The sequence below is a fragment of the Lynx rufus genome, unplaced genomic scaffold (assembly GCF_022079265.1).
Source record: "Lynx rufus isolate CCGP_SWC_20201006 ecotype Redwood Valley unplaced genomic scaffold, mLynRuf1.p SCAF_18, whole genome shotgun sequence".
NCBI lineage: Eukaryota > Metazoa > Chordata > Mammalia > Carnivora > Felidae > Lynx > Lynx rufus.
The window spans coordinates 38824990-38837255 of NW_025814832.1; the positions used below are offsets into that span (position 1 = coordinate 38824990).

The 12266-nt window shown below is 42.0% G+C and overlaps 1 protein-coding gene across 2 annotated transcripts in view; it reads right to left on the minus strand.

The window, feature by feature from the left end:
• Nucleotides 1-72: 72 nt before the first annotated feature.
• DDX42 (DEAD-box helicase 42) overlaps nt 73-12266 on the minus strand; it is a 38797-nt gene continuing 26603 nt past the window's right edge. For both annotated transcript variants that reach the window (XM_047081625.1, XM_047081626.1), the window contains 11 exons: nt 11936-12055; nt 10894-11070; nt 10060-10188; nt 9365-9464; nt 8745-8792; nt 8125-8222; nt 6484-6760; nt 5315-5541; nt 3551-3661; nt 2317-2418; nt 73-1661 (listed from right to left, as the gene is read on the minus strand). In XM_047081625.1, coding sequence (XP_046937581.1) covers nt 972-1661; nt 2317-2418; nt 3551-3661; nt 5315-5541; nt 6484-6760; nt 8125-8222; nt 8745-8792; nt 9365-9464; nt 10060-10188; nt 10894-11070; nt 11936-12055 — 2079 coding nt within the window. In that variant the 3' untranslated portion in view covers nt 73-971. The remainder of the gene's footprint in view (nt 1662-2316; nt 2419-3550; nt 3662-5314; nt 5542-6483; nt 6761-8124; nt 8223-8744; nt 8793-9364; nt 9465-10059; nt 10189-10893; nt 11071-11935; nt 12056-12266) is intronic.

Below are 12266 nucleotides of genomic sequence, written 5' to 3' on the forward strand. Positions count from 1 at the left end.
ATGTGCTGCACTGTTATAAATCCTACTTTGTATGTACTCACTGTGAAGTACAAATGACAAACAATCCACAGGTCCCAGTAGTAAAACATTTACTAGAGCAAGCAGAAAGGAATGCACATCTTAAAGAAACCTTCACAAAGTCACAAAATTCGAAGGATGTATATTTCTTTTCCTTTTATAAACAAGATAGAACAAAAATCATCAAAATCATTTCAGCAAAAGATTTTTCTACCATTGTGGCAAGTTAAAAAAAAAAAAAATACAATGAAATAGAAGACACTTTAAAAGCTGTCAGAGTTTTTGTTTAGCAACACTTCAGACCTGGAGCAGTCTTGTTTCCAGGATCATCTTTTCCTCTTGAAGGGCAGAGGTTCTGGGTCTGGCAGGCAGCTGCTGCTTCCTGTCTCAGGACTGGATACAAACCTGGCTGGGGAACCTGACCATGGACTCCCGCTTAGAATCAGACATCTCCCTTCCCTGCAAAGTCTAGAAGCACCAAAATGCTTCCCCAAATCTCTAACAAACACTTCAGTGGGTTGGGTTTGCCGAAAGCCAACTCCTAAAAGGGACTGCCTGGCCACACAGCTAAGAAAAGGAATTTTATTTGTAGATGTTTATAAGGTGACAGTTTAGTAAAAAATATACGCTACATATAATATAAACCTAGAGTGAGTTTTGTGCCCTAGAAGGCCCTCTCTTCCAAGGTATTCCCAACTGACCTTGACAACTCACCCAGAGCCCAAAAGGAAGTTCCCAGCGCTCGCTGCTTCCAAGGACCAAAGCAGCTTGCTAAGAAGACATCTGAAAACTGATCCAGATGAAAGGGTAATGTCTCCAAGCTCCAGCTATCCACTAAGGGCAGGGGGTCCTTATACCGTGGGCCCCAACCCAGCCCTGAGACACCTAGTTACCAAAAATCTTTCTAAAAATAAAATTAAAGACAATTGATTCCACACTTCAGCACATACCCTCTAACTGTCCCATCGACTTTTCTTGCGCTTGGGTGGCTCGGGGACAGCAAAACCGTCAGCTGTCTTATCTGTCTTGCTGTCCATCTTGTCCATCTTGCTGTCCACCTTGGGGTCCACCTTGCTCTCACGATTGCAACCTTCTTTCCTGCTTTCACCATTCCGACCATCGTTTGCGCCTCGGCTCTCTCCATGTCGGCCTCCACCTCCTCCATGTCTGTTCTCCCCGTGACGGTGACCATCAGCATGACGGCTGCCGCTTTCTGGGTAGCGGTATCCATCTCCATGGCGACCACCATCTCCGTGACGTGGGCTGTCGCCATGCCGATTGCCACTCTCTCCGTGACTGTGGCGGCTGCCACCCCGGTTTTCAGTATATCTCTCTCTCTTCCCGTTGCCTCCCCCAGGCCCTTCTCGGCTGTTATTCCCTGAAGCTGTGTTGTTGACTCCCTGGGCTCCAGCGGAAGGGTAGGTCACTGGAGCACTGCTGAGGTTCCCGGTGTTGCCAAAGCCTGGGATGCCCTTGGCGGCGCTGGCAATGGGGCTGTCTGGACTGTTATGGCCCTGTTGGGCTGAATTAGTTGGAACAGAATTCAAGCTCCCTGCACTAGTCCATCCACTTGCCCCAGCAGCAGAGCTTCCTGCCTTCTGGTTGCTTAAGCTGGCAGCAACAAAGTGACTCTTGTACTGTGACTAAAAGAGAGATAACAGGAGTAGGTAAGATAGCGGGTTCAAGAAAATTGGACAGGTAAGCTTGGCAATAGAAGGTACACAAATTCTATGCTATCCTGGCACGATGATTTGAGCATCCTGATGGCCCCATTACTCTGTGGTCTCTACGTTCCTCTATTAATGAGAGCGAATAAACCTAGGGATCTAACTGAAACATCACTGAGGGCAGATAAAATGTATAAATTAAGGCTCAGCTGGTTAGCCAGCCAACTGGAAGAGTAAGTATAGAAGACGTGTTCAGAATTCATAAGAACTACAGAATCAAACTTGTCTTAGCTGGAAAATGGCAATTACTCTCAATCAGATTACAACAGTCTTAGAGGCAGGCAAACTTTTGGCTGTGGAGGCAGGGAGGGAACACCAGCCCTGCTGCAGCACAACAGTCCTGGGCTTTGGGATGACGGAGGTCAGTGACCAGCAGGAGGAGATTCCCTAGCTTCTACACCTACACCTCTACGTAAGCTACCACTAAGTTTATACTCAAAACTGAAAGCAGTGAGAAGGCTCTAAATCCAGCATCAAGCATATAAGCCCCAGCTATCATCTCAAAGACTAGGCCCGTCATCACAGCCCAAGAGTTACCAGTGAAAGCTTGTTTATATGTTTAAATCCAGACCTGGAAAGCTGCTTTCATGGCCGTCAGCCGATCTCCCATGGCTCCTGTGGAGGGCTTGTAGGCCTCATAATTGCTCATTACATTGTTGTTATTTCCTCGGTCCTAAAAAACAAGCATACCCATGAGGACAGAATGGGCCTCAATATACTGGAAACAGAAGTGAGCGCTGCAATGGGAACAGGATATTTTTATTTATATTTTGTGGAAAAAGGTACAGTAATAATCATTTTAAAATGTTTTATTTATGACTTTTAACCCAGTGATTCTGTTTTGGGGGAATTAACCCTAATATATTAGAAATGAAGTCAGATAATGTTCAAAGCTGATCATGTACTATTTATGCACACAAACCTGATATTTATATAATTCTGTGGAGCTTTATGCTATGGACAAAGAGGCAACAAGGCAGTATACAGCGTATGCGTGTAGTATATACACTGTTCCACTCTTAAGTCTGAGTCTCCGCTTCAACACTTACTGGAGTATAACTTGGGGTGCCTCAGGTTTATCATCTGTACTTGCTGTCACTGGGTGGATGTAAAGGTGGACTTAATACACAGGACGGCCTGCAGTGGCTGGCCCTGGCATATAGTAAGTGCTCAACGGTAGCTATCGCTAGCATCTGTGTCCTGTGCATCATTGTTACTGAGACACAGGAGCAGATTCTTCTCAAAGACACCGAGTTAACTGTAACGCTCCAGAAACAGACTGGCAGCTTTCTACTTTGGTTTGGAATCAAAGTTAAGAAAGCCAGTGAGGGGACACTTTTGTTAACCGTTCTGTGAGAAAAGCTAGCTCTCACCTCACTCTGGTGCTATTTCCCACCGAATGTAGGAAGCATTCCTGAGTTTAGTTACAAGATACAGTAGAGTTTACAGAGTGACCCTGTGTTCGCAGCAGCAGGCTCTAGGCCATTGCTGGAGGGCTTGTAACAACAGACTGCTGGGCCCCACCTCCCAGAGTTTCTAACTCACCAGGCCTGGGATAGTGCACAAGTTTGCAGTTTACTGCTGCTGCCAGAGACCACAGTTTGCAAACCACTGCTAATCTAGACTATTTCCTGAGCAGGTCTAGTCACCACGTACACATGGGTGCTTCTTCAACAGAAGTCACAACATTCCCTTCTAGACAAGGTTCTGAACTCAGAGAGGCTTTCGCAGGTAGATGAGGACAGTCATAACCTCTTCCAGGACTCAGGACCAGCCCTAAGGGCACTACTGTAGTCTGGACTCACCGTGTTCTCTGAGCCTAGGCCAGGCCGCTCCCTGTAGCCTAGGCCACCTCCACCAATGTTCAGCTTTTTGCCTTTGCCTCCTTTAAAGCGGGATTTCCGAAACCAGGCATTCTGTGTTGAACATAATTCAAGGTTAGGCGAGGGGAAGAAGAGGCGGCCAGAGAAAGAAGACAACATCAAACAGGAAATTAAGGGGGAGGGAGGAACTTACTGCTTCATGTTTAGCCAACGTTTTTACGGCAACTGTTCATAGGAACAGTTTAGTCCACCAAATTTGTCAGGAGTCTTAGCACCAGGAAGGGAAGTGATCACACAAGCCTCAGATATGAAACACTTACTCTGGCCTCTTCTAATTTCCTAGAGGAAAATGAACTGATTTTCTATATCTCAATCTATACATACCACTGGACTATACAAATAATGGAGCTTTTAAGAACTGGTGGGTTCAGAAGTAAAGGAAAAAGGCTATGTAAAGTGAGGCTCATCAGAATTGGCTCTAGGGGCAGACGTCCAGGACTGGTAGCCCCATAACTGAAAGTTTTATTTACCCATAGCCCAAAGTGTTCCTTGAACTTATCACTAGCAGAACACTACTCATCAGATTTATTCACATTCTCTTCAGAATGCCAACATGACTGGGAGAGGTTAGTCCTTTATCTGACAATCACATGTTACAATCTAAATGAAGTACTTAAGAGGTAGGGCTGGCTTCAGAAAGGCACTGACCAGGGAAGCTGATCACACAGTCTGAGAGCACAGGAAACATGAGGCACAAAAAGGGATGCAGGAAAAAGCCAAAGACAAGATATATCCTGTTTGAAAATGTAGTTTACGACTGGCTCTCTGTACCCAGGAAAGAGAAGGAAACCGTATCCTATTCCTTCCTGCAATGCAGGTCCTTTACTCCCAGAACCCCGAGCATGGACAGCAGTACCACACTGTGAGTACATTATGGATAAGCTATTCTGTGAGCTGGCTTGTAAATCTAAAAAACACAAAGTCTTTACTATCAGAATGTTTATACTGAATCCATTTGTAATATGGGGATGACGTGTTCAGATGACTCGAGATTTAGGGGCGCCTGGGTGGCTCAGTTGGTTGAGCGTCTGACTTTGGCTCAGGTCATGACTTCACAGCTCGTGAGTTCGAGCCCTGCGTCGGGCTCTGTGCTGACAGCTCAGAGCCTGGAGCCTGCTTCCGAGTCTGGTCTCCCTCTTTCTCTGCCCCTAACCCACTCGCATTCTGTCTCTCTCAAAAATAAATAAACATTAAAAAAAAAAAAAAATTAAAAGATGACTCAAGACTTAATTCAGTAGAACGCCCAGCTTTGGATCGGTAATCAAGGTTGTCAAAGGTCTGAGACCTAAGTCTACGTAAAATAGTTAAATATATCGTTTTCTTAAGACATCACACATTTTTAGCCCCCCAAGGAGAAGACTGGGAGAAAGAGTGGTAAGGGAAATAGTAGCCATCTTTGAGATTAAACTTACAAGTATGCTATGAGGCAAGCAGGCAGAAATTTCAGAGGGACAGATTTTTGCACAAAAAGGAATAGCTTTTCAAACAGATGTTGCTGAAAGGAGAGGATAAGCAGATGGACCAGATGAATTTTAATGTCCTATAATACCGATCTGTCATAAGCACTGTCCCCACCCATGGCCCCAACTTTCCTGTCCTGTTTCTATGTTATCTTCTCAAGCTTGTTGAATTTTTTTCACTTAGTTTTATAACCTGGGGCAATGTGAAGTGTGCCCAGCCCCTCACCTGCATTGCTAGATCTAGGAGTTCCTTGGAAACATGTTGATTGGCTCCTTCCAAGTTCCGGACAAGGTCACCAGCAAAATTGCTGTCCTTGGGGGTCAGCAAGGTATATGCCACGCCCTTCTCACCCGCTCGTCCTGTGCGGCCAATCCTGTGAGTGTGAGTATCAATGTCTCGTGCCACATCATAGTTAATGACGGTCTTAATTGAAGGAATATCCAGACCACGGGCTGAAATAAAAACAACCAAATTCTTTTATTTTTCAGCATGAGTCAGAAAAAACAACGTAATCCAAAATGCTGGCTCTTTAAGAAACCACATTCCTCTACTCTAGGCAAAGTGTATGGTTTGGTGAGCTAATACACAAGCATTTAACTAAAGTTACCCTTCAAGAGCAAATCCCACCATTGTCGATTCAATGATGCCAGGCCATCTAGCCTGAGACAGATGCCTTCTGCCATGGCCTCTCTCTTGCACCAAGAACATATAAAATAACTAAAGCCAGCATCAAATTGCCTTGAAGCTGAGAAATTATCTCCTTTTGGGGAGAAAACACGAGTTTTTAGGGGCAACTATTAAACTGAAAACACGGGGCACCTGGGTGGCTCAGTCGGTTGAGTGTCCAACTTCGGCTCAGGTCATGATCTCACAGTTCACGGGTTTGAGCCCCATGTCGGGCTCTGTGCTGACAGCTTGGAGCCTGCCTCAGATTCTGTGTCTCCCTCTCTCTCTGCCTCTCCCCTGCTTATGCTGTCTCTCTTTCTCATAAACAAACAAGCATTAAAAAGAAAATTGGAAAACAAAAATAAAAAACAAAAAACCGAGAACACAATGCAAGCCAAGAACCATACTTAAAAACCTTTTTGATCTTGAGTGAAGTATGCCCAATTAACATAAGACAGCTGCTACATTCGGACATACAACAAAGGCCTCGCCTATGATTAACTGACTCAACATTTTTTTTTTCCCGCTGAGTGTCTTCCCACTGCAGGGATTCTTTTTTTCAAAGAGAAACATTAAGTGAAAAGTGGTACCCAAAGCTCCAGATTGTGATCACTATAACTCTGAACCGCTTGTTCCATTTGGTGTGGCCAGCCAGGCCAGCAGAATGCCATCTCTCGGCCTGTTCAGAACACAGAAATGTAACGTCACTGGGGGAAGTCATACTCTACCTGCAACATCTGTGGCCACCAGGACTGGGATGTCCTTTTTCTTAAAGTCTGAAATGACTTTGTTTCTTTCACTCTGATCCATGTCCCCATGAAGCAGCCCAAGATTATGACCCTCCTGCTTAAGGTTATTGGCTAACTCTTCAGCATTGGCTTTTTTAGTAACAAACAGGAGGACACTTCCTGAAGAGGTAAATTCCACCAGACGACGGGTAAGCCAGTTCCATTTACTAGGCCCAGAGTGAAGAATCTCCACAATCTGTGTCACATCTTCATTTGCCTGAAAAAGAGGAAACAGATGACTGTGACGTCTGCACCAAGGGGCACCTGAGCAAGGACCAGACGGCACACGTTCCACCTGCATCTACAAGAACCCTGAACAGTCCCTCTTCTCCTTGGGCCTTCCTTCAGCAAGTCAAGTACAGCTCAAAACCTGCATTCCTTCTCAAATTGCTGTGCTCTCCATCTCCCTTGATTTGTACATACACCTAAGTCGTAAGCCCAAGTACTTCGCAAGACCTCTTTATAGGCCTGTTCAGATTATCCCTAATCAATTAAGCTCCTTTTCTGTCCTTCCCACTCACTGCTCCTAGTACAATTCATACATGCACATAGAAGGCACTAAAAAACAAAATGCAGACAGGGGTGCCTGGGTGGCTCAATTGGTTAAGTGTCTGACTTTAGCGCAGGTCATGATTTCATGGTCAGTGAGTTCGAGCCCCTAATTTTAGATGTAAATTTTAAAAAATTAAATTAAAAAAAAGAATCAAAACGCAATATATTGTTTTGGCAATGCTGATGGAAATGTTAACCTTAAAAATAAAACTTCCGGGGCGCCTGGGTGGCTCAGTTGGTTAAGCGTCCGACTTCGGCTCAGATCATGATCTCACAGCTCGTGAGTTCCAGCCCCGCGTCGGGCCCTGTGCTGACAGCTCAGAGCCCGGAGCCTGCTTCAGATCCTGTGTCTCCCTCTCTGCTCCTCCCTGCCCCCCCTCCCCCAACTTGCACTCTGTCTCTCAAGAATGAATAAACGTTAAAAAAAATCTTTAAAAGAAAAAAAGTGGGCAGTGTCAAAACACTAACTGTACAGAACTTAAGGAATTCAAACAACTTAAGGAATTCTCTAGGCAACTTTAATTCCAAATCACAATTCAGAGATCTCCCACACAGGACGTATGCACAGGTAAGAAAAATGCCACGAGCTCGTTTTCACCAGGGCTTTCAAGTCTCACCCACTCCATGCTGTGCAGTTAGCCTGCTACTCCTATAAGCATTCAAAATGTCAGTTCCATCCTAACTGACTAGTAGTCTTCCAGGCAAAGCCTTTTTTTTCCCCCTAAAAGTTTTTAACTTTTATTATGGAAAATTTTAAACATAAAAAAAAAAAAAAAAACCCAAAATGAACGTAATCACCTCCCATGTACCCATCACCCAGCTTCAATAATTATCCCTATTTTGACAATTTAGTTGTCTCCTCTATCCTCCTACCTTGTGTTTTTTAAAACAAATCTGAATCGTGTTGCCTCATTTGTAAATACATAATAACATAATTTTCCTCTCAACAGGGAGAAATTAATTCTATTTTCTTCATAATTTGAGAAATAACCCACTGGGGTCCCATCTGGCCCTGCTTATTAGGGTTACCTCGCCAATGTCTCCCTGCACCACACGAATAGGGTCGATCAGGATGTCTCTGGCCAGTTTTTCAATCTTTTTCCGAAAAGTTGCACTGAATAAGAGGGCTAAAAGGTAGAGTAAATTCTGTTACATAAACAGTATGACTTCTTTTTTGAATATCCACTAAGCCTCCTACTAACATTCAGAATTATTCAGCTTATAAAATAAACCCACCTGAACTTTAAACTTAGTTTCAAAACTGATTTACTAAGGAAAAAACATTTTCCTTTTTCTATTTTGATACATTTTCAGGTAAGACAGGGACTGTCTGCATGGTTCAAAGAGGCTCCTGACTTCAAATCAGCAGATCTGCACTGTGCTTTGCCTCTACATGCTGATAACATCGTGTAACTTGGGACAAGTCACTTAATCCTCAGCCTGGGGTTATCCTCCGCAAAAACAAGTGAGTTACATCTGATGATCTCTAAAGTCCTGTCAAGTTCAGACAGACTATTTTTATATCCTCCTCTATGGTTCTCACCAGGACACACGTGATCATTTTTGCTGCCATACTGTGAGTGCTTATAAAATACTTAATTGTTTATTCTGAATATAAATGTGACTTAATAAAACTGCTTCATACATACTCTGTCTGTCAGGACGGACATGACTTGCTATGGATCGCACCTGGTACTCTGGAAGCAGAATAAAATAACATTAGAAGTCTGTACTATAGTTTGGGATGCTTGGGAAAAAGTCATTTTAGTAAAAATCTTCCTGTGAGAAGTTATAACTATTAAGGAAAATTTGAAACTCCTAGACCTATCATTTAGTATGAAACCCAGAAACACTTTCCCTCCTCCCAGCTGGGCTGGGCCCAGCAGTGTTCCAATCAGTAAAGATGGGTTATTCAGAATTTCACACATCTGGCTTAGTCAGGGAGGACAGGAAAGCAAAGGGCCTTCAATGATACGACATCCACCTACCTAAGAACACAGAACTTGACCTCTATGATTAAAGGCATAGGAATAAAAATATAGAGAAAATATTCCTCCTATATACAAAGGCACTTCCAAATATCTGTAACCCAGCCAAGACTAATGTATACTTCCTGAGAGAACTCCTAAAAATAGCTCACGATCTAATCCTGTACAAGAGTATTTTTAGCTTCTCTCATACAGAAAGAAAAAAAGTTAAGTCTAGAAAGACAAGGAAAAAGCGAGTATCATGAGGATGGGAACAGAAGAAACTGGTATTAAAGGCATACCAAATCCCATGTCAAACATGCGATCTGCTTCATCAAACACAAGGTAAGAGACCCTTTGAAGATTGGTAGCTTTCTTCTTCACATGATCAATCAGTCGACCCTACAAGATTCACAAAATGCATAGTGAGTATAATTAAAGGCATTTACAAGAACTTTCTATAATTGTGTTCCTGGCAAAAGTGCTAATAATCCAGTTGTAGACTGTAAGACACTGGGTCTGACAGCCTTGGACTTCATGCACTACAGAGCACAAAAGAACAGAAAAATTAAAAACCTAATTAAACCTAATTGTGACAAAATGGCCAGAACTATTTTGTGAGGTATTTTAAAATGACCTAATTTAAAACCTTATTGATGGGGTTTAATGTTTAGACTATACTCTTCTAGGCAATTCTGACTATATTCCAAATATCTTTCTGATTCTTGATGCTCTCAGTAACCACAGACCCATTTTCCAAGAGAGCATTAAAAAAAAACAACACAAAAACCGATTTAAAACAAAGGAGAATTTGCACCTATTAATCTTAATAGACTGCTAATCTAGTCAACCAATCAAAATTAAACCAAAGTCACAGGGTGAGTATTCTTCACCCTGCTATATCACATTTTAGGGGGCATGCCATTCAATAACCAATCCTTTTTCCATACCATTCCGTAAGTGGCCGAGGAGCCATTTAAACCTAAGACATACTTACTGGGGTACACACAACAATCTCTGCCCCTTCCTGAAGAGCCTTGGCTTGCTCCCACATGCTCCCTCCTCCATACACGGCCACTGATCGAAGATTATACGCTTTCCCAAACCGCTTACATTCTGCATGGATCTGCAAAGTTGTGGACACAATGACATGAACAAACCATGACACTGACAAGTACCTGTTACTACGCAAAAGTGAGTTCTGAAAGTAAACAAACCATTATCACGCACATCCCAACAGACTGTCTACAATCTAGATTATTCATTTTTTTAACTTTTTGCCATTATAATTATAATCCATTCTACCCAAACAAAATGAATTAACCCAGGAGGAAAACACAAACAATTCCCATGTATTTTTTCTCTTAAAACAGTTTTTTTTTAGGAAAAAGTATGTACTTCATTATGTAGAAAATACATAACAGTATTTTCCAAAAGTTTCCTGGTAGCACAACAACATGAATGTACTTAATGCCACTGAACCATACACTTAAAAAATGATCAAAATTATAAAATGTTATGTTCATTTCACCATATTTTTGAAAAAAGTTTCCCGGGGCACCTGGGTGGCTCAGTCGGTTAAGTGTCTGACTTTGGCTCAGGTCATGATCTCATGGTTTGTGAGTTCAAGCCCCATGTCAGGCTATGTGCTAATAGCAGATCCTCTGTGCCCCACCCCCTCGCTCACTCCCTCTCTCTAAAATAGACATATTTTTGAAATAAATAAATAATTAAAAAATGAAAAAAGTTTCCCAGTTAATCCTATCCAACTGACTGGCTAGTCCCACATTAGTTCACATACGAAAGGGAGCATTCTACACCAAGTACATACCTGCTGGCAAAGCTCCCTAGTAGGACACACGATCACTGCAATCGGTCCATCACCTGGTTCCAGTTCCTTCTGGTCCATTATATGAATCAACATCGGCCAGATAAAGGCGGCCGTTTTTCCACTGCCTGTTTTGGCAATACCAATCATGTCTCTACCACTTAACGCCACAGGCACGCCCTAGAGAAAAAATAAAATATATCTACCCTAAACTTTAAAATTTTAAAGATGTACTGAAGGAAATCTTGGGGAAATCAATGACATTCATTTCCAAAGGAACAAGAAATAACCTGATGGGTTATGCACGCTGTCTATAAATTAACAAGAAATACCTAGCATTTCCATAAAATTCCTGATTTATAGGAAATAATATTATCATTCTCTTCATGTGGATCAGCCACCATTTACAAAATATGAATGACTATATTTAGCCTGAGATACAGAAATGAAAAATAGCAATTCATAGTGTAAGTGGATTGCTAAAATTAAAAAATAAAATTTCCCCATGAGAAGGTAGACTATCTCACTCATCCAGAAAATTCTCATATTCTGTATAGGAATGAATAAATCCAACATATAAATGGAAAACAAGTTATTACTTCCAGTTACAGAAGTGAGAATTTTCATATCAGAGACAAAGGATTCCTAGTCACTGACGTGCTATATTTGTCTACACACAAATCTTTTTTGTTACATTTAGGCCTAATGAATTGTTTTCTTCAGGTTGTATCTTTAAGACATTTATCAGATACAAAAGAATATTTCCCAGCCCTATTAACAACATCTTAGAATGGTAAATAATTCACTTCTGCTCTTTAATTTTTAAAGATTTCAAAAATATTCTTGGATTTCATGTATGTTCTCCCCCCCCCCACCTTAATTAAAGCAAAAGGACTAAGCCAAAGAGGAAATATTTAGACCGCTTCTTTCCACGTCAATATAATTCTGGACCAAATGCTGTTTTACTGTTTTGCATTGTTTGTAGAATAAGTATGGTCACTGGATATGATTCTACCTTGTTTTTCTTTCATTATGTTTTACTTACCTGGCACTGTATTGGAGTGGGCTGTGTGTACTCAGATTTCCGAATCTGGTGCATAAGTTGTTCATCAAACCCAAAATGAGCAAAACTACTTCCTGGTCTAGGAGGTGCAGCACCAGAGACCTAGAGATAAAGACAACTCCCAGGAATGACTCATACTTCAAAATAAGCAGCATCGGAAGTTCAATGGTGTTTACCTGTATCTTATACTTAGCTTGAGTATAAAAAAGGGAAAATACAAGTCTGTGGCCAAACACATACACTGTTTGAAAAGGTAGAACTCAAATAATAACGGATCTAAAACCTCACATAAAAAACTCCATGTTAAATATTC